At 38.2% G+C, this 22,147-nt stretch overlaps 1 protein-coding gene across 10 annotated transcripts in view; it reads left to right on the top strand.

The window, feature by feature from the left end:
- Nucleotides 1–22,147, top strand: part of PDE4D (phosphodiesterase 4D) — a 706,231-nt gene that overhangs the window by 621,470 nt on the left and 62,614 nt on the right. For all 10 annotated transcript variants that reach the window (XM_060690685.2, XM_034440934.3, XM_034440942.3 and 7 more), the window contains one exon: nt 19,337–19,449. In XM_060690685.2, coding sequence (XP_060546668.1) covers nt 19,337–19,449 — 113 coding nt within the window. The remainder of the gene's footprint in view (nt 1–19,336; nt 19,450–22,147) is intronic.

The following is a 22,147-nucleotide window of genomic DNA, read 5'->3' as shown; positions in this document are numbered from 1 at the left end:
GCCAGTAGCAGGGGTGATATCCAGCAGGTTCTGACAGGTTCTGGAGAACCGATAGCGGAAATTTTGAGTAATTCGGAGAACCGGTAGCGAAAATTTTGAGTAGTTCGGAAAATCGACAAATGCCACCTCTGGCTGATCCCAGAGTGGGGCGGGAATGGAGATTTTGTAATATCCTTCCCCCAGGAGTGGGGTGGGAATTTTGCAGTATCCTTCCCCTGCCATGCCCACCAAGCCACGCCCACAGAACTGGTAGTAAAAAAAAAATGGAATTTCACCACTGGTATTATGTAGCTGCAAAAAATGGGCAAATGCATATTAAGTTGTATCATCTACAAATGACAGGAAATAACAATTCCATTGCATTCTGGTCACAGCCCGCTTTGATACTATGTCCAGTTCTGGGAACTTTAGGAAGGATTCAGAAAATTGAAATCAATCTTCCTATAACCTATGTCTACTATTCTGTGTCATGCATTCCAGAATAACAAAGAATAGATCTTGACTTTATTCTGTGAAATACCATTTTAGGTATTTGAAGAAAGCTCCTATATTACCTCTCCATCTTCTTTTCTCAAGGCTAAACAATTCTAATATCGTCAGTCTTTTTTCGTAGAATTCAGCTTCCAATTTCCTGATCATCTTTGAAACAAATTCAAAGCAGGATACCTAAGATGATCAGGAAATTAGAAGCTGAATTCTACGAAAAAAGACTGACGATACTAGGATTGTTTAGCCTTGAGAAAAGAAGATGGAGGGGGTAATATAGTAGCTTCCTTCAAATACCTAAAATGATATTTCACAGAATAAAGTCAAGATCTATTCTTTATTCTGGAATGTGGGACACAGTATAATAGACATAGGTTATAGGAAGGCTGATTTCAACTGAACGCTAGAAAAGAACTTTTCAACAATAAGAACTATTTGCACTGAAAGATGGTGGGTTCTTCTTAAGCAGAACCATGTCTATAAGATTGTTTAATTTGGATTCCTGCACAAAATAGTAGATTTGATGTAATGGGCTGAATAGGCCAACTTTATGATTAATGAAGGGATTTAGAATTTTGTGCAATAAAGCTTCTAGGAAACTATCCTTTAAAGGAAATTTCATCCTGCAAGTAAACAGATTTTTTTTTAGGTATACCTACATATGTTAACATCAAATATTTTGGACTTGTGTGTCTTTCTTGGAAATGATTTTATGAAATTCCTGTGTCACATCTGCACGTCATGACTGATATCACACAATTAATTTAAAAATTACAGTAGGATATTTTGGGCTTCACTGAACTGTCCCTTATGAGGAGATATTACAAATACATTTTATATAATTTGTTTGAAACTTTTAAACAAGAGGATAAAAGGTAATGCAAGTTAATATAAAGTAAAAAAGAAAACGGGAAATCAAAGAAAAAGCAAAAGTGTAAGAAAAGAAAAAAAGTTGAAGAAAAAGAGGGAAGGGAGAATGAAAGTTAAAAAGACATGGCTTTCAATATTCTTCATAGCAGTTATAACTACAAAGTACGGTAAATGCTATGACTAAACAGTGGCGGTTCACCTTTTTTAGAATATATGTAGATGATGTAATTTTTTTCCTTCAGTTGTTCAGTTGAATTATATCCTTGAAGAAGCAAACCAAGGCAAAAAAAACCCCTTAGATCTGGGATTTTTTTATAGGAGGTGTCAATATGCCTGGGCATGCTTATTTGGTGTTAGACTTACTTAATGTTTAAAAAGGAAACTGACATGTTCTAAAGGAAAACGCTGCCCTCAGAATGACTGTGCAATGTATCAGATTTAGTTCTATACTGCGCATGCGTAGAAGCTTCCTGATGACGTTGGGGTCGGTGGGCAGAGCCTCCCACCGGTTTTACTACCGGTTCTATAGAACCGATCCGAACTGGGGGCAACCCACCATTGAGTGGTATCTTTTTGAAGCACCTTTTTGGAATTTAACCTAAAGCACTTTTCAGGCCCAGCCTTATCATAACCTTTATTACCAAGACTATTTTGGGTCCCAATGGGCCCGAAAAGTTTCCTTTAAAAATAAAAATGATAAATAGCCACAGCCCAGCAGAAAGGCGTGCGCCCATATGCTCAGGAAAAGGTCAAATATAAGCAGGGGTGAAATGAATCATTCGGTGAGGCAGAACTACAGGTCAGATAAGAAGCAGTTCCCTTAAATTAACTTTTTTCTAACTCTCTGTGTCTCCTATGACAGTCATTTTGTAAATGAGAAAGCTTCACCCAGTGTCAGTTATTTGATGAAAGCAGCCATGTTGAAGAGAGAAAGGCTGAGCCAGTGGGAGGAGTCAAGGGGGGAATTAGTCTGGATCATCCTGAATAGGGAGTATGACAGAAAAGGAGAATTAAGGGGGTATCAAAGAGAGAAAGTTGTATTCATTCTGACTGTGCCTATTAACCAAATTGTTCCCAAGGGAATGCATCCTACAGCAAGCAAATGACTCAGTATCTCTGCCAGAGGGGAAAAAAGTACATATTGAGTTGATAATGTAAAGTCTAAACTATTTCTTTTTTCCAGCAATCATTTTTAATTGTTGCTTTATGTTAGTGGAAAATGGTTCAAAAAGCATAAGCATGTTAATCTTATTGCATAATATCCTATCATACAGAGAGTTTTCCATAATGCTGGGTGGAGGGAAGTGGTGATAAAATAAATGTTTTTCAGTTTCTGGCCGAGGTTACCGCCACATGGAAAAGCCAGATAGAACATAGTTTGCAATGATATCAGACAAGATAGTTCGCCAGCACTGAATCATTCCTAATAAGCTGCCAGAAATAATGAGAAAACACAGGATGTTGAATGAAACTACACTGACCTACTAGGCTGTTAATTTGTGAAGTATCAATTTTACTTCGCCTGCTTGCCGGTTTTGCATTTAGTAAATATTCCAGGGGACAGAAATAATGCTGAAACAGCAACTTTTACAACCAGGAGTTTAAGATTGCCATGTTAAAGTGCAATAAAAACAACGTTAACTCAGAAATCAGTTTCGTGGAATGTATTCCCCAGAAGAGGCATTTGAGACTGTGGTTTTATAGCAAGCTCCTAAGCATTCAGATGTAAGGGGAGTTCAGTAAGGCTGCAGTGCAAATATAATAAGTGTTCACAATCTCATAGAAGCTGTTTTGATAATGGTAATATATTGAGGCACATGGCAGACTATATAATGCCAATAAAGCAAGTGTATTAAAATGGGGTGAAGCAATAACCTAAAATGCCACTACATTACCACCCTAGAAATAAAATTACAGGTTGCAAGGAAACAGAATTTCCTGGAGGCAAAATGTCCATTTCCCCTATGCAGAGGCCTTAATATTATTTTTCATGCAGGTAATCCTCGATTTACAAGAGTTCGCTCAGTGACCATTTAAAGTTACAGCGGCACTGAATAAAGTGACTTATGACCATTTTTCACAACATCCCCATGGTCATGTGATCAAAATTCAGAAGCTTGGCTGGGTTCAATATTTATGACAGTTGCAATGTCCCGGGGTCATGTGATCACTTTTTGCAACCTTCTGACAAGCAAAGTCAATGGGGAATCCAGATTCACTTAACAACCGGGTTATTAACTTAACAACTTTGGTTATCACTTAACAACTGTGGCAAGAAGGATCGTACAATGGGGCAAAACTCACTTAAGAAATGTCTCACTTAACAACACAAATTTGGAACTCAATTGTGGTTGTAAGTCGAGGACTAACCTGCAATTTGTAATTTTATCTTCTAAGACAGAGATATTAGTTTATTTATTTATTTATTTTTGGATTTATATACCGCCCTACTCCCGAAGGACTCAGAGCGGTGAACAGCCAAAAAGATAAAATACACAAACTACAAAATTTAAAAGACAATATAAAAACCCATTAAATAATTTGGCCCAAAACAAATTAAAACACCCCTAATGTTTTAAAACAAATTTAAAATTTACAATTAAAAGGGAAGTTAGGCCAGCCCAGCCTGTTGAAATAAAAAGGTCTTGAGGGCACAGCGGAAGGTGCATAAATCCAGGATCCTCTGTATCTCCGGGCGGAGCTCATTCCAGATGGCAGATGCGCCCACAGAGAAGGCTCTCCCCCTGGGGGCCGCCAGTCGACACTGTTTGGCCGACGGCACCCTGAGGAGCCCGTCTCTATATGAGCGTACTGGCCGGTGAGAGGCTACTGGTGGCAGAAGGAGGTCCCATAAGTACCCAGGTCCTAGTTAATGAGCAATCTCCTTTCTTTACTTCCTACACGAGATGAACTGAATATCTGATTATGTATAGTAGGAGTGCAACCTATTTATATGAGCTGATCATATAAATAGATTGCTCATGATGTAAAATCTGTAGTTGTATAATGCTAGTGATAATTTCTAAAATATATGAACAATTTAGTAGATCACTTTTACTTATGCACATTTCTTTTTTTATTGAACAATGAAAGTATACTTTTTTATTTCTTTTTAAACCGTGTGTGTGTGTGTGTTTTGTGATGGTGTGTCTTTGCATTCATTCCTAAAGTATTCCGGGAATATTGATGTTTTATTTCATTTATTTATATATAATTTCTTTTTTTTTTAAAATAAATTTTATTGAGTAAAGAATATATTGTAATATATTCATTTATTTATATATAATTTCATTTCGCTTTGCATATTTTCTCATTTCAATCATATCCCTGCCGTTTTGGAGGACTGTTTTTTAAAGTGAAGGTAGCTCTTTTTATATAACATACAGAATAAGCAAGACCAAATCAATTCTTAAGAAAAATATAATGAAGTATTGAAGTTTTTAGTTTGAATGGTATAGAACGATCAATGAGACTTCTTTTTAATTATGTTGCAAATGAAATCATTCAAAATATCCGCACAAACAGATTGCTTCAGGCAGAATGTTGAATATGAGAAAAGATAACATAAGGGAGAAGACAGAATCAGATGTCTGCTGTCTCTGGATAAAGATATACTGAAGTGAAATTTAGATGCCATTTGTTCAGTGCCATTTTTCCTTGTACTACAAAATACCTTGAGCTGCACATGAACATCATTTGAAATTGCTTTATGCTGAGATTGCTTTCATAAAACAGAATTATCAGGTCTTGGATAGTTGTTCTCTACAAGTTGAAATTGCTCTCTGGAAATTGCCATGTGATGTGCAGCCTCCAACTCAGGGGTGGGTTCTAAATTTTTTTACTACCGGTTCTGTGGGTGTGGCTTATTTTGTGGGTGTGGCTTGGAGGTCATGTGACTAGGTGGGCGTGGCTAGCTGGTCAGAGTCATTTCTGGAAGGTCCTCACACTTACGACCAGTCCTCGTACTTACGACCTGACTCATTTGTTTGCTTTTAACACTGATCAGCTGTAGGATGGCCCTTTGAAGCCCCGCAGCAAGAGTTTAAACAGTTTTTTTCCCTCTAGTCATCAGCTGGGACTCAGGAGGCAGCAATAGATTGGGGGTGGGACCAAATAAAAAGTAAGAATAATGTGGGGGGGTGGGAGGGCAGGGGGAGAACCGGTTCGGTGACGTCATATCGTCACCGCTACCGGCTCGGCCGAACCGGACCGAACCGGGAGGAACCCACCACTGCTCCAACTGTATTTGACATCATCCAGATTCTGGTCCTCACATTGTGGAAATTTCTTAGAAATCAGGATTTTCTGTTTTTCACCAGAAATCTATTTTTCATGTTAGAGAAGCCATAATGGCTTAATATTCACATAACTTTATCAATAAAAGTTGTAGCTTTCAAACTTGTAAGGATTAGATCCATAGGTTACTTAACCCCAAACAAAACAAACCATTTTATATCCATGATGTGTGCATATTTTTTTTAATTCTTTCCCACAATTGTTTTGAGTTTAAGAATTTAGAAAGATCAAATATGTGTTAGTAATGAGAATATGATGAATAAAGAATAATGTCCCTGTCTATGGTTGCCCATAACTTGTCCAAATATAGTCTTAGTTTTAGGACTAAGGATATTTGTATGGGCTTTATAAGTTTACTTTATACATTAAAGGTAATTAATTATTCATGCTTAATTTATACTTGTTATTAGGGGTGGTATTCACTTACCTTCGCTACCGGTTCGCAAATGTGAGCGCGTGCATGCTTCACTTACACGCGCCACCAACGCGCATGCAAAGAGTCTTCCACGCAAGAGAAGAGCGTCAAAAATGGGACGTGATGGTGTCCGGGTGGGTGGGCGGAGCCTCCCGCAGCCGCTGCTATCAGTTCGTCTGAACTGGATAGAACCAGCTGAATACCACCACTGCTTGTTATCAATATTTCATCAAAAACTGAGGACAAGGTGATAGCTTAAGCTACAAAAGAGTAATCAGGGTTAAAATTAACCAAAGGTGCCATTTGGTGCATCTATAGCCACTACCTCTTTACATGTGACAACATGGGATTTCACCCTATGGATTCCCACTGAACATTTTTTTTCCTTCAATATTATTCAAACGTTTAGCTATACTTAAAATATTTTTTTAAAAAAATTATGGCTGATATGTAAAAAGCATAGCATAAATTGAAGAAAGGAGTCAGGGGTGGGTTCTAATTTTTTTTACTACCGGTTCTGTGGGCGTGGCTTATTTTGTGGGTGTGGTTTGATAGTCATGTGACAATTCTTTAGGATTTAGCAGAGGTACTCGTCTACCAGGCTTTTAACTGCTTGCAGAGCTGTACCGGTCTACCCATTTGTTTTTGGAGGCACCGGTCTACCACCACACTGCCTTTTAACACTGATCAGCTGTAGGGCAGCCCTTTGAAGACCCACGGCAAGAGTTTGAACAGTTTTTTTTCCTTCTAGCCGATCAGCTGGGGCTCAGGAGGCAGCGAATAGATTGGGGGCGGGGCCAAATAAAAGGTAAGAATAACGCGGTGGCAGGCAGCTCCCAAACAAAGAGAACCATTTTGGTGACATCATATCGTCACCGCTACCGGCTGGGCGGAACCGGGAGGAACCCACCACTGAAAAGAGTACTGTATGCACAGATCTAGATTTAAGGCTCAGAATATTACCTAGAGGAGCCATAAGCTCCTTTCCAGATCAATTTATCTGTTCAGCCAATCAGCAAGGAACTTGACTAATGAATACAGTTACATGCAGCCAAATGCTTGATATAAATGTATGGAATGAAGTTTGTAAAATAATGGATGTAATCTCATAAGCTTTTTCCTATTACCTCATCATCTCTATAAAACAGCCTGCTTTCTAAACTTATATATATGTATATATTTATAACATTATTGTTATTTAATTCTACTGCTGAAAAGAAAAAAATAACACCACTTTAAATACCGACTCTCTAACAATTGTATTTATTTCCTAAGTGGCAAAACCATTGCTTGCACAGGAAATAAATGGTCTACATTATTTCTTGCATAAGTAATACAGAATACTTCCATGAATTCAAGTACTATAGTAAGGTAAGGAAAAGGATATATATACAAAGTTTTAATTTTAAGATGAACGGAAAAAAATACCTCAAACTGGAGAGAGGGTGTGTCCTGCATTTAACAATTGATCAAACAGAATGATTTATTTAATTGCTGTCAAATAGAAGCCCAGGTAAATCATTTTTCAGTGATCTTGATTTATTCCCTCGTGGGTTCACCAAGCAATGTAGCCATTTAACTCTAAGAGGTATAAGATTTACCAGCCTGCAATTTTAATATGTTTTCTATAGCACCTATACTGGGCAATATCAATATAGGAAGATGTTAAAGGTAGATCATTAATGACAATGGCAAGAGCATCATATGTGGGAGAAGGCAATAAAAAACAGCTGGTCCTTGATTTACAACAGTTCATTTAGTGACTGTTCAAAGTTACAACATTATTGAAAAAAGTAACTTATGATCATTTTTCACAGCATCCCCATGGTCATGTGATCAAAATTCAGAAAGCTTGGCAACTGACTTGATTTATGACAATTGCAGTGTCCCAGAGTCATGTGATCACTTTTTGCAACCTTCTGACAAGCAAAGTCAATGGGGAATCCAGATTCACTTAACAACTGTGTTACTAATTTAACAAGTGCAGTGATTCACTTAACAACTGTGCCAAGAAAGGTTGTAAAAGACTCACTTAACAAATGTCTCATTTAGCGACAGAAATTTTGGGCTCAATTGTGGGCGTAAGTCAAAGACTTCCTGTACTCCTGTATTTTACCAATAAAATGGAGAGTCAGCATGGTAAGGTTTGTCTGTTTATTCATGATAGAAGCATCATAATTAATGTAAAATATAAAATACAAGATTAAAAATGTATGTTAAGCAAATCTTGCCCAGAAACTAGCAACATTGTGTTCTGTTATGCTGCCACAAAGTCATTAAATGTACACTGATAGGGAGACAAAGGGCAGGTATATGTCACCACAATTGCAAAGGACAAAAGCCACCACATAGTCTCATAAATTCACAGTGCTTCTGGATTTTGTTGTACCGGTGCACAGTCTATTCAACAAGTTCCATGCTTCCCAGGTTTCTTCAACCCCAGGTATCAGCTCCTGTGTTGATTCCATCCAGTGTTGGTTCTTCGTAGCTTTCCATAGGTTCTCTCTACTTTTAAATTATTCAAAGTCTTCCATTGACCTAAGAAAGCTTTTCCTGGATTTTAATCTTTCATGAGCTGGTTGTAGACCATAGAGTATAAACAAATATCCAGGTTCAAATGATCATATTTGGGCCATATTATGCAAAGAACTAACTCTCTGGAGAAGTACAAAATGCTGGAAATGGAAGAAAGTAAGAGAAGAAGGGCCGTGCCATCTGGCTATACATTTTCTTCTTCCACACATTCTTCCTTTGCATGCATTACATGTTTGAGGTCTTCCCACAGTTTTTCAATAAAGTTCAAATCTGCAGACTGTAAGGCCATTACAAAACTTTTCTCTGAATGCTATATGGTTGATTGGAAAAAATGTTTTAGATCCTTGTCTTGCTGAAATATCAAACCCCTTTTCTTCACTAGCTAAGGATATTCACTTCTGTGACTGTGGTTCTTAAACTGGAGGTAATTACGCCCAAGGAGGTAATTTGAGCATGTCTTGGGGGTAAAAGAGCAATTTGTAATTACTTGTTTAAGGATCCCCCCAAGACATTTACGTAAAACAACGGATTTTTGTGTATGTGTGTGGGATAATTATATTATTCAAGACTGATAAAAAGGGTAATTCGGTCAAACAGTTTAAGAACAGCTGCTCTAGGATATGTTGATATTTATCCAAATCTACTATTCATCCTTCCACCCACACAATATTTCCTGTGCCACACAACCTCCATAACGTATTTGAGGCCACCATTAGGGTTAGCAATCAGTCAGATTTTTTTTTCAAATGCCTTTTTTCTCTTTAATGTATCTTTTGTGGTTTTTCTTTTCTTTCTTTCTTTCTCTTTCTTCCCCCCCCCTCCTATACTAATATGCTAGTTTTAATATTCCAACTTTGAAGGCCTCCAACATTTTACTATTCTATAAAGAAATAATGTGCAATTCCATTTAAGTAGAAAGTACAAGAAGGAACAATTTAATATCTGTCCTCCAGGCTAAAAAAAGTCAGGTTGTTTCATCAAACCAAAGCACTCTGATTTAAAATAATTCAAGCTTATCAAACTGTTCTTTTTGATTCTTTAGATAATGACTTTTGTGTGAGATTGGAGAAAAAGTTTTCTTCTGACAATTCTCTGATGCAGCATTGTTGTTTAAGCAATATTATATAGGCAGTCCCCCATTTAGAATTGGAATTGAAATTTTCATCATAAGTTGTTGTGATCATAAGTCAAGTTGGACCCAGTTTTACAACAATTTTATAGTGGTCATTAAGCAAATCATATCATTAAACAATTCCAGTTTCCCAAAGGACATCTTGGCAATAAAGATTGCAAATCATGATCACAGGACTGCGGGATGCTTCAGTTGGTTGTAAATGCAAGCCAGTTTTCAAGTGCCCAAATTGCAATCAAGTGATCGCAGGGGTAATGTGAAGGTCATAGGTGGAAGTACTGATCATAAGTCACTTTTTCCAAGACAGTGGCTTTGATAACTTTGAAAATGTCATTAAATTAGTAGTTGTGGTTCAAGAACTGCTTATACTAAGTATTGTGCATACCTGTTTCATCGTCAGCAGAGATTTTTAAGAAATCATGTACCGTTATATGAGAATTGTCTCTTTTAGATCTGACTAGTCTAGGAGCTAGGGACAGTTATAATAGAAATCTTTCATGGTGTTTAAGCTAATTTCCACGGTCATTTAAAATACTGAAGTTGAAAAGAGGTTGGATATTTCAGTAAGTCAATGATCAAAAATGTATCTCCAATCAACTATAAAGCTCCAATCTGGGTCAGTCACCGGGACCAGAGTTTTTGTCTTCTGAGCTTTCGGACTCGTGCTGGAGCCCATCTTCAGGAACTTCTCTCTAGCAGAGTGTGCGCTGCTTTGTGTGTGCAGGACAGATGGGGAGAAGCTAACTAACAGATTGCAAGAATACAAGCGAGCGGTCAGACGAGGAGACCCAAACTCATTGGTAGCCTCACACTGCAGTGAACAGGGACACACATTCAACTTTGCAGCTACTAAGATTGTTGGACGAGCAGGCACAAAACAGCCAAGGATGTGAGTGAAGCCTAGGAAACAGGCCCCTCATCATTCAAAAAGAGTGCTGATTAACCACCACCCTTTCAAGGATTTAGAAGGCAAGGCCTGGGCAGCACCAGCAAAGGACAGCTAATGACTTAAAAGCCAACCATCAACACACCCCAATCAACATCTAAAAATCCACTTACAATATGGGTATCAAACTCGCAGCGTCACATTGCCATCATGTAACATTTTTCCCTTTCATGAAACTGGGATGGGCATGGCCTGCATGTGACGCATCCAGCCCAAGGGCCGCCAGTTTGACACCCCAACTTACAACTATAAATACCACACACACAACAGCACACACTCTGCTAGATAGAAGTTCCCTGTAGATGGGCTCCAGCATGAGTCTGAAAGCTCGGAAGACAAAACCTCTGGTTCTGGTGGCTGACCTAGATTGGCTCCTGCAACATTATCTTAGGACACGTATATTTATCTTCATTCGCAACTATAAAGAACATAAAAAAACAAGAAGGATTTTGGAATGGCCTTAACATTTTCCAGACTCGAGAAGGTCTAAAAGATGCAGTACATGCAGAGAACAATTTCAGAATTAGAAATATTAGCAGGCTTGGGGTAGTATTTGGAAGCAGTTATTCTGCTGAAGGAGGCATTATAAGGAAGAGAATGAAATAGTATCCAAATTTCTGCTTCTGCCATATTCATGGTATTTTTAACCTGTAAGTATTTGCATATAAATAGTAAGTATATAAATGTACATCTTTACTTTTGTAAAGATGCTTCCTGTAGAAGCTATGCTCATTTCTGTTTGCTTAAAGATTCACTGAAATATAATATTCTACCAGGCTTTCCTAAAGGGATTTTAGTGTTAAGAAATAATAATAAAGCAAAACTAGTGAGAGAACGTGTACAAAGTATTCTTCTCAATGAATAGTTTCAATGAACTTTTGGTCATCTAGAATTAAAAGGAAACCTTGCTGAGGAATATAGTTTTTGGGTTTCTGTGCCAGAAGCTCCTTTTAGAAACTGAATTCTGGTTGCCCTTCTTTTCAGAATAGTTGTCAACCTTATGTAGCCCACATTTGAATCTTAATTTTCCTTAGTCACTGTAACTAGTCTATAGGCCATTGTTTTGATCTTGCCTGTAGAAGATTTTTTCCAAGAGGGACAGGGACGATGAGTCCTTGAATAAACTTTCACGCAGAGCTAAGCCCTAAACTGAAGTCACTGACTGACCAAGGGAGATGAAAGGTTGAGGAAGAATTACTGGTTTGGGTCACATGACCCTGTGAAAAATTATGACATGATTTTTACTTTAAGGAGGCTGCTTGTGAAAACCACAACTCTTCATAGCTGACACATGCTGACCTTAAAATTTCCAGTTCTTTCTCAGAAACTACAAAGAAAGTTTATAAGCCTTTCGGTCTTCTCTTTCTTTGAAACAAGCAGTCAGACTGCTTGAGCCACTATTGTGAAACAGTCAACCTTTAGCTTTAAAGAAAATAGAGGGGATTTCTCAAGTTTTGTTCCTGACGCACAGAGAAACAGGTTCACTTCTGTTGTGGTTTTTTTTCCCTCCTTTTTTTCACAATGTGGATCAGAGGTTTACCTGTCATGAAGAATAAATCCTTCCCAGCTGGCTCTTTCCCAATTCTTATCAGCAGACTGTTAAACTTGTATTGCTGTGTCAGCATTTAGTAGCACACTAAAGCTTTTTTTCCACGAAATAAGAAAAAAAAATGCAATAAAACTAACAGTTGACTAAAACAAACGCTAGTCATTACAGTAATATAGTTGGAATATATGTATAGTTTCCTTAAAATATAGGTATTTTTAATTTCCAACAACAAATAGCAACCTTTATAGATGTAATGCCAAAAGAACATCATAATTTTAATTCACATTAATTTAAACTGTGACCATTAACTTCATTAAGAACAGAACCAAAAATCCCTTATATCATCTTAAAAAATTAGACATTCATTGTTCAAGTATTATATTTCATCTATGTGATAAGCAGAATTTTGTTTGCTAGAATGCAAAATTCATTTTGGGTTCAGAGTATATATAACCATACTATGATGTTAATTATGAGAACATGAAAGAAAATAGAAGTTTCTTTTTCAAAAAAAAATTGTTACCTTAAAATCAGTCTTTGATGCCAGAAAGCCTATGGAATATGTAGCAAAATCTTAAATTCAAAATAATGAGCTAGGGAAGAATTCCCAGGCTATTTTGAAAAATTTAGTGGTTACATAACTTCCATTCTGGAAAGTGGATGAAAGATTAATTCTTTTATTCACCAGATGACGTCTTCTTGATAGTTTGGATGCAACTCCTGTTTGTGCAACCCACTATGGAAAGTGGTCAAAGATGAGAACTGTAGTTCAAAAGAGTTTGGAGAGCAAGAGATTGTGGAAGTTCATTAATGAATACATATTTTGAATCGGAGTGTGAAACATTGCTCTCTCCAATAACTCACTGTTAAAAACTAGAGATGTGCAATCTTTTTCAAGATAATAGTACACAGGACCTTCAATTGACATGTATGATTTTAATTTTAATTATTGAATATAATTAAATTATATAAAAACAATTGGAAAGACTACCTTCCTTGTATTTAGTAATTTTGCCACTATCATATTTAAAATTGAAATTTATGTCAAGTTTTGAAAGGATTACTACACTTCTGGGTATGTGGGAAAATAGCATGGAGCCCTGAAGCCATAAGTTAAGTATCTTCACTCTAAGCAGTCATCATTCTGATGTTGTCTCCATGCCACATCAAAGTGGTGCGCAGGCATAATTGCAGTGGTGATTCCAAGTTTTCCATCTTAAACAGATGTGTTATATCATGGATTATTATGAAACAACTGCACTGAATTTAAATCTTTACTAAGTTGCTGCATTGCAAGCATTGTCATCATAGTCTAGGTCTGAATCAATTTTCCAAAGGCTATTCGTTTACGGCAAAATGGCAGCAATCATACCCAACAGGAAGATATCAGTAGCTTTGGTGTAACTCCAAGGCTATCACAAAAAGAAAGGGGAAAAAAAGGTAAATGGGAAAAAAATCCTGAGGAAACAAGTAACAAAGCAATGTCGTGTCATTTGAATTCGCTGAATGACCATGTTAGTTCAAACAACAAAAACCCAAAAATATTTTTAGGACTGAATGGAGCAAAATTATAGGAAAAAAATATGGAAAAGAGGCACATGAATATAAAGGCACTCAGTTGTTACATTGCTTTGTTCTACAATTGTTCTGTAGTTCTGTAGTTGATAAGTTAATAACAGCATTGTTAAATGAATCTAGCTTCCCAAATGTTTTTGCTTGTGAGAAGATGATCACATGAACCTTGGGACATATCAACGGTCATCAATGTGAACCAGTTGCCAAGCAGCTGTGATGACCCAGATTGTTGGGGGCAATATGCTGACTCTGTAAACCACTTAGAGAGGGCTGTGAAGCGGTATATAAGTTTAAGTGCTATTGCTATTGCTATCTGAATTTTGATCACATGATCATGGGGATGCTGCAAAGGTCGTAAGTGTGAAAAAATGGTCATAAATCACATTTTTCAATACCGTTGTAACTTTGAACAATCACTAAATGAATTGTTGTAAGTCGAGGACTACCTGTATTGTTTATATTCTGTTATACAGGTAGTCCTCGATTTACAACAGTTCATTTAGTGACCATTCAAAGTTACAGCGGCACTGAAAAAAGTGACTTATGACCATTTGTCACACTTAGGATCCCCATGATCACATGATCAAAATTCAGACACTTGGCCACTGGCTCATACTTATGACCGTTGCTGTGTCCCAAGGTCATGTGATCCCCTTTTGCAACCTTCTGTCAAGCAAAATCAATGGGGAAGCCAGGTTCACTTAACAACCATGTTACTAACTTATCAACTGCAGTGATTCACTTAACAACTGTGGCAAGAAAGACCGTAAAATGGAGCAAAACTCACTTAACAAATGTTTCACTTAACAACAGAAATTTTGGGCTTAGTTGTGGTCATAAGTCGAGGACTACTTGTATAGTCTAGCAGACTGAAAAGAACCTAGAAGGTTTCAAACATTTCAGATGTTTCACTAGCAACCGTGGTTGACATCTTCAGAGGCATCTGAGCAAGGACTGACAGGGCTTCTGTTATATCCAAGGTCTGATTGAACTTTCAACTGTTATACCCAACATTTCCTCAGTACGTTAGTTAAAATTTATAGAACCTTTTCCTTGCTCAGTAACCTATTGAAGTAAGAATGAAAATAATTTCAACACATCTGGAGGGCATCAGGTTGGGGAAATCTGTCATAGATTAGCATTGTCCCAAATACTGAATCACTGATGAAGTCATAGCTGGTTCCTAGTTTCCTGTAAACCTTTCATGACAGTAATATGTCAACACGTATAATGGAGTTATTGGCTATTGTTCACTAATCTGACTCTGTTACAGCTTTAATGTCAGTAAAATTTTCAGTGCTGTTTTCTTCTATCCTGATACAATTGGCATGGTATCCTGACTAAAATTATAATATACTGAAATTCTAAAAGATGCATTTAGTATGTAATGTAAAAGATTTGTGTTTACTAATATTCAAATCTTGCCTGAATCCATAATTTTGGTTATCTATCATTGCTTTATGTTTGTTGTAACTTTTTACATACTAAAAAAAATTCATTTTCAACATCATTTTACCTCAGAATAGTTCTAATCCATTTAAAAGGCGAGGGGGAGCTGAGATAGATAGATAGATAGATAGATAGATAGATAGATAGATAGATAGATAGATAGATAGATAGATAGATAGATGCAGGTATTGAAGTGAATTATGTCTCTTTAGATAGCAGTTCAAGATTTTTAAAAAATGCTTTCCTATAGAAATATTTATGAGAAAACAATACAGTAATAGTACAAATAGCTCTGTACTAATATTTCACTTGCAGTCGCTTTTAACATAGGAAACAATAAAGCACTGTTAATTCCCTTCCTATAATATGTAGTATTGTTTACTGCACAACCTCAGCCATTACCTTAGTACTGTTGCAGACTTTGTTCCAAGGATAAGTAAATCCACATATCCTCAGTCATGCTTTTAAATAGTTTTTCTTAATTATCAAATAAATGTTTTTTTCTGAGTAAAGTAGTTTAAAACTTTTTCATATTTTAAAAGTAATGTTGGCAGCTACTGAGTAGTGATAAGTCTGAAAATATTATGGTTCTTTTTCCATTCATAAATTTAGGAAAATACTAGCTCAGAATATCAGATTAGAATTTGGTCAATGTTGTAATTAAAAGATTCTGAGACATAATAAAGAATCAGTTTGAGCTTGGCAATTTGTGCTGGATTATAATTTATATCACACTCACACACACATAAACACAGTGTATCACTTTACCAATCTATAAAATGGATAAGTAATTGTTTAAAAGGACTGAAAACTTTTCTTGGTTATTATGTCTGCGTTATAAGAGAAATCCATTGGAGATGATTTAATATATCTAGTACTGAGCATTTCCTAAAAGTAGACTAATTTGGAGACAATTGCATTAAATTTCATCTAGGAAAATCTGCAAATTATATTTTTAAGTGTGAAGAGTTTCCCTTACCTTCATAACTTTAATTCTATATCATTCAGTGCAGTGTAACTACTGGAGTAAAGGAGAATTGAACCACAAAACACTTTCAGATATTTCACACTTCAGATTTTAAAATGGAGTTAAGCCCATCACTATTATTTAGATAGGTCCCACAAGATGGGAAAATAGAGTGTGTCTACACAATCCAATGTATTTTTAAAATCATTTCATATTTTACAGAGCTAAGCTCTGACTGCAAAACATATCTCCACTTTGGATTTTTTGAATTTATTAGTTTTATTTCATCTTTATGTTGTTTGCATTTTAATCATTTCATATATATATATTTTCATACATGCCAAGTGTCATCATAACATAATGAACATAAGTTCAATAAATTAATACCTGGCTTAGGGTTAATCCTGCCTGTTGCATTTCAGTCTTTCATTTCTCTGGTGACAGACTTAATGGACCAAAGGAGAGAATCAAACAGGTCTCTAAGAAAAAAAATGGAAAAGATGTTACCACTTAACTCACAAAACAAACTATGCCAGTAACACGTCAGTCACACGTCTTGCCTTAGGGATTTGGTTTAAAGTAAACATGCTGCAATATTTGAAAAAGTCTTTCCTGATGATTATTTGGCTAGACTGACACAATAGACTGAAATTATGCAAATACTCAGTGTAATGCCCAGTATGTATGATAAGCTAAGAAAAACATGGAGTAAATTTATATAGTGTATGGTGCATTATAGTAGGCAAGAATTTGCAAACCAACGAGATAAAAGACTTGAGTCCTAATCATTTTTCAGTTGGATGACCTTTGTTGTTTCTCCATACTGTGTGAATACAATTTCCATCACAGCAATGCTGAAGCCAAAAAAGATTACAGGAACTGGCCAGCCAGTTATGCACAAATCAGTCATGCTGATTTAGGAGAGACTGAATGATGTTCTTAACCCTCTCCTTTACTGAAGTCAACAATACCTTAAAAGCACTTATCTTTGGAGTGTATCCAAAGATGGTAAAATGCTTTCCTTATTTAATGCCCTGGACAGATCATTAGTAATGATAATAGTAGCAGCGGATAAAAAGCAGGGCATTGGAAGTTTTAAAAGCCAGCATAGTGAGCTTGGTTCAGCTAAGGGCAGGAACTGACCAGAACGGGTAGAATAGTAATGGAGGCAGTTGGTCAATGCAGATTTATCTCTTAATTCTGACTGCTCTCAAAACGCAGAGCTGCTGTGCGCAGGCAATGCCTATAAATTAGAAATTCTGCTTTGTCCCTGGACTTTGAACAGCAAGGCCAAACTCCCATGGCCATGTGCTAGTCAGGAACAGAGGTAATTGCCAAAGGGGAACAAGGAATGTAAAGCTGCTGGTTAGGGGGCTTATTCAGGCATACCAGCTGCCAAAGGTAGCCACCTGCCCTTTTACTGCTCTGTGGAAGCCACCAATGGGTGAGAGAGAGAAAGACAAAGAAAAACCTGGTGTCATTTCACACCTGTGGCTCCCAGGCATCCCTAAAGTCCCATAAAGTCGTCTTCTAAATCAGGGGTCTCCAACCTTGGCAACTTTAAGCCTGGCGGACTTCAACTCCCTGAATTCCCCAGCCAGCTTCGCTGGTTGGAGACCCCTGTTCTAAATAATCTCTGTCCCACGAATGCCTTGCAGACAGTATTGCTTCGCTGGCTGGGGAATTCTGGGAGTTGAAATCCGCCAGACTTAAAGTTGCCAACGTTGGAGACCCCCGTTTTAAATGGTCTCTCTCCGAGTGCCTTGCAGAGAGTATTGCTACTACGAGCGCTCGGCTGTAGCTGTAACTCGATAGTGTTAGCCCTGGGGGTGGGGGGGAGAACGGTTTTCTATCTCGGGCATTAAAGCAATATAAAGAAAAGGCGCGACAAGCCTCAATGCGCTCTTGAATGCGGCCAAGTCTCACGCCAAGCGCTAAAGCCGAGGGCCTGGGGCGTTGTTTACACGGGGCCCGGTGCCGAAACAAAGCGCAACGGCCCCGGTTCTAGTTCTATCCGATCTCCAGGGTCCCGAGGCGGAGAGTCCTCCCTCCTGCGGTTTTCCCTCAGCTCCGTGCAGGTGGTAGCCGTAGCTGGAGCTCTCCGCTCGTCCTGCAAAGCAGCGCCCAGCCTTAAACGCCGCCCTGGAGGAGGCGGAGTGGAGCAAGTCCCCAAACTCCTTGCCGAGTTTTCTTTTTCTCTCTCCCCCCCCCCCTTCCCTCTTTACAGCTGCACACACGCAACCCCCTCTTCGCCAAAACTCTCGGCGACGCCTGTTCAAAGGCTGAAAGCGCCACGGCGCTGTTCTCCTCCTCCCCTCTCAGTAGAAAACACCAAACAATAAGGAGGAGTTGGGGGTGGACGAAGAGCGAGCTGGTGTTTTAATTAAGATTCTCAGGGCAGGGGAAGGGGGAAAAAAAGGTTTCTCTGCGAGGAAGGAAGGAAATCGGGAGGGTTGGAGGAACGGAGGCGCTTCCCTTGGAGCTGTTAGCCTCAAGAGTTTCAGCTTTGCCGCTGCCTCTGCTACGCAGAGAGAAGTTGAGCAAACAGGAAACGTGGTGGCTTGCACACACGGCAGCCGCGGCTCTGATTCATTGGGGCTTGAAGCTCGCCCGAAGGAGGACGGAGAGGAGGAGGAGGAGGAGGCTGCCTCCAGCCCCGGGGAGGAGAGCGGTTGGCCGGCTGCGTGTCGCCTAAAAGCCTCTTCCTTTGCCAGAGAGCAGAGTCCCAGCTCGCCCGAGTGGCACGATTCTTGCCCGTCTCACGCGCTGCGTGAGAGTGGAGGGACTCGCGCTCCGAGAGAGAGAACCGGCCGCGTTTCTATTCCCTCTGAGCAGCGCCGCAGAGAGCGCTCGCCCGCCCGCCCGCCGAGTGTCGTTACTGGAGTTGATAAAAGAAAAGGCTGGAGCGACTTCTGTTTTTGCGTCATTCCCGCCGGAGACCAGAGCCCGCCTTTTCTCCTTCTTGCTCGGGCATAGCAATATGAAGGAGCAGAACTCATGTGTGGGCACCGGGCATCCCCCCATGGCTGGGTATGGCAGGATGGACCCGCTGGAGCTTGCTGTTAGCCCCGTGAAACGCTTGCGAACTGAGTACTCCTTTCCCTATCTCTTCGCAGAGGAGGCCTACCAAAAACTGGCCAGCGAGACCCTGGAGGAGCTGGACTGGTGCCTGGACCAGCTGGAAACCTTGCAGACCAGGCACTCCGTCAGTGAAATGGCCTCGAATAAGGTAGGAACCCCCCCCCCCCGTGTTTCCATCTATCGACCCCATCACATCCCATCCCGCCTCTTCAGTTCTTCTGTGCCTTGCTTTGTTTTCCCGGCCAAACCTGACGATTCAGAAGGAAAACGTACATCTATCTCAGCTTTGAGAAAAGCCGGCAGTTTTTGCGCAACAAGGTTTCTTGCTTAAATTGTGTGTGCAACAGAATAGCGTTGCTCCGGTATCGTGATCTCTTACCTGAGATAAGTTCATCAGATCTGGATGAGAAAAAGCTCCTTCCGTCTGCTATCCTGACAGCAATTGTTATCCACTTCTGCACCTTCCCCTGTAAAGGATGCGTAAAATTGGGCTGAAACTGATTTCTTACCTCCTGGTAAGAGGTATCATCCCATTTTATGCCTAGTTGCTTGGAAGCAAATTCAGTTGAAACTCCATAAAGAATTGATCCTAGGTAAGCACATATCAGAATGCAAAACTTTGCAGCAATCCTAGTTGTATTAAACACTAGGATGTGACACTAGTTATGGATGAATTAGAGAGCAAACTTGAAAAGCAGTGCAGATTTTGAAACTGTCATTTTGTCCACGACAGTTTGTCCTGCAAAGTAAGAGAGAAAGAAGATCAGCTTGGGCGGGTGGTCAAAATAAATTTTACTAAAATCTAAAATTTCGTATGCCATTTAAAGGTTGTGCAAAAATTCTTTTCTGTGTGCTGCCAATTTAAAAGCAAAAAAGACAAATGGCGTGTATGGTTTTGCAACCTTTATATATAAAAAGGCCATACATTTGCATTGTAAATGTCAGTGTAACTTAATACGTAGAGGGGAGATGATCATACTTTTTGTAAATCCCCTGTAACAGAATAAAGCAAGAAAAGCCATGTGTCCACTGGACACACATTGGTATACATTGAACATACATGTCTTTTAGATAGATGACAGATGAAATAAGTTGTTTCTGTAGCTTTTGCACTTGGAAAGGCAACAGTAAATGTGCTGATTTGGAAGGAAAGAAGTTCCATTGATTTCCCTGGAGCTTAAGTTTAGGAGATTTGTTTCTAATTTAAGATGTTAAAGATCTTAAAGATGTTAAAAATATAAATCAATTTACAACTTATGATGATGTTGAACCATCCCAGAGAGACTTTTCCCTGCATGTCCACTCAGTACTCAGAGTGCTAGAAAATACCCACTGCCACCTCTGTTTAGATGGCAACTTTCTGTTATATTAAAATGCTTTAGCATTTCAAGAGGTAGTGGATGTCACCTATTTTGCATTAATCTCCTGGTTGTGTTTTAGTTTATCTTTTTATGCCTGTTTGTCAGATCACATCTAATTAGAGGATCAAGCACTACTCTTTAATACTAAGAACGTAATGTAAATAGTCATGATAATTTCTCTCTGTACTTCTGGCCATTTAACTACTGGATTCTGTTAATTACAGTTGTACCAAATTCTTGCATGGCAAACTTTCAGGTTGCTTTGATTCTGCATTTACTTAGATCAATTGTATGATAGCAATTTTTGATTTTTCAGACAATATACATTTTTTACTGAATCACCGCACTTTGGTTAATGTTCCTCTATAACACATATATTTCCGAGAAGGCACTTTTTTGCATTTATTACTTTACATTTTTAGGGAAATATTTATAATTTGCTTAAAAACAAAATTTATGAAGTGGTCTTGAATATCACTAATGTTCACATCTGAAAAACGATTTTTTGCAAGTAAAAATACAGTACAAATAGCACAACATTTTGTGTATGCACACTAAGTGCAAGAATATGTGAACAACTGGTCTAATTTTAGTTGCCTCTGCCCTTTAGCCATTAGTAGTTGACTGTTTCTTATATTTGTGTTACATCTCTTATAATGTAATAAGCTTAATTAAGTATTTAAGGATAGTAAGTAGGTTTTTTTTGTCGTATGTGGTAAGGTTGTTTCCTAAGCTTTTTTCAAGTTTTGCTAGCTTTAATTTTTTTGAAAATATTCTAGGAACAAAAAAAAAAAATACCCTAAATATAATATAACAAACTTTTATGGACAGCAGACTACTTTAGCTAGATATTTTGCTTTTCCTTTAGTTGGTGGACTAAAATTTTTATCTATCATAATATTAGAGTGGCACTGGAATTATGATTGTAAATAATATTTGAAGACTCTTTAATGGTGCTAAGTAAAAGAAACATTCCATAAAGGATCCATTTTTCCCGTCCGCTTCATAAATAGCATCATCCAGCCAAGGTTTTCCATAAGAATACAATGAGCTGAGTTGCCATAGTCACTTTGAAGGTCAGATTGAATGATGCCATCCTTTACATCAGCAGTGAAAATTTACACTGCGGGCACACAATGGTTGGTTTTATCTTATCCTTAAAATAAGAATGTCTCTGTTTTAATTTCTTCGTTACTAATTAAATTCTGTGTGCCATGTACCCTAGTTAGCAGTCCTTTGTATACTAACTTTCAGCTATATTTTACTTTACGTTGTACTGACTTGTGTTTCAAGACTGTAGCCAAAAATGAGCTCAGGAAGCCTCTGCGCCAGTGCTGGTGACTGCAGGGTTTCTTTGACGTTGTACAATCCAAGTAGATGTTATTGGGGATGAACACTAATTTTTAAAACTGATTTCTGCCATATATATATATTTAAATAGATCTCCTTGCTCAAAGGTTTTTTGTTTTCTTTGTATACCAAAGA

This window comes from Pantherophis guttatus, chromosome 2 (assembly GCF_059756535.1).
Source record: "Pantherophis guttatus breed Tessera chromosome 2, ASM5975653v1, whole genome shotgun sequence".
Classification (NCBI taxonomy): Eukaryota; Metazoa; Chordata; class Lepidosauria; order Squamata; family Colubridae; genus Pantherophis; species Pantherophis guttatus.
The sequence above is the reverse complement of the archived record's forward strand: the minus strand, read 5'-3'. Positions and strand labels throughout refer to the sequence as shown.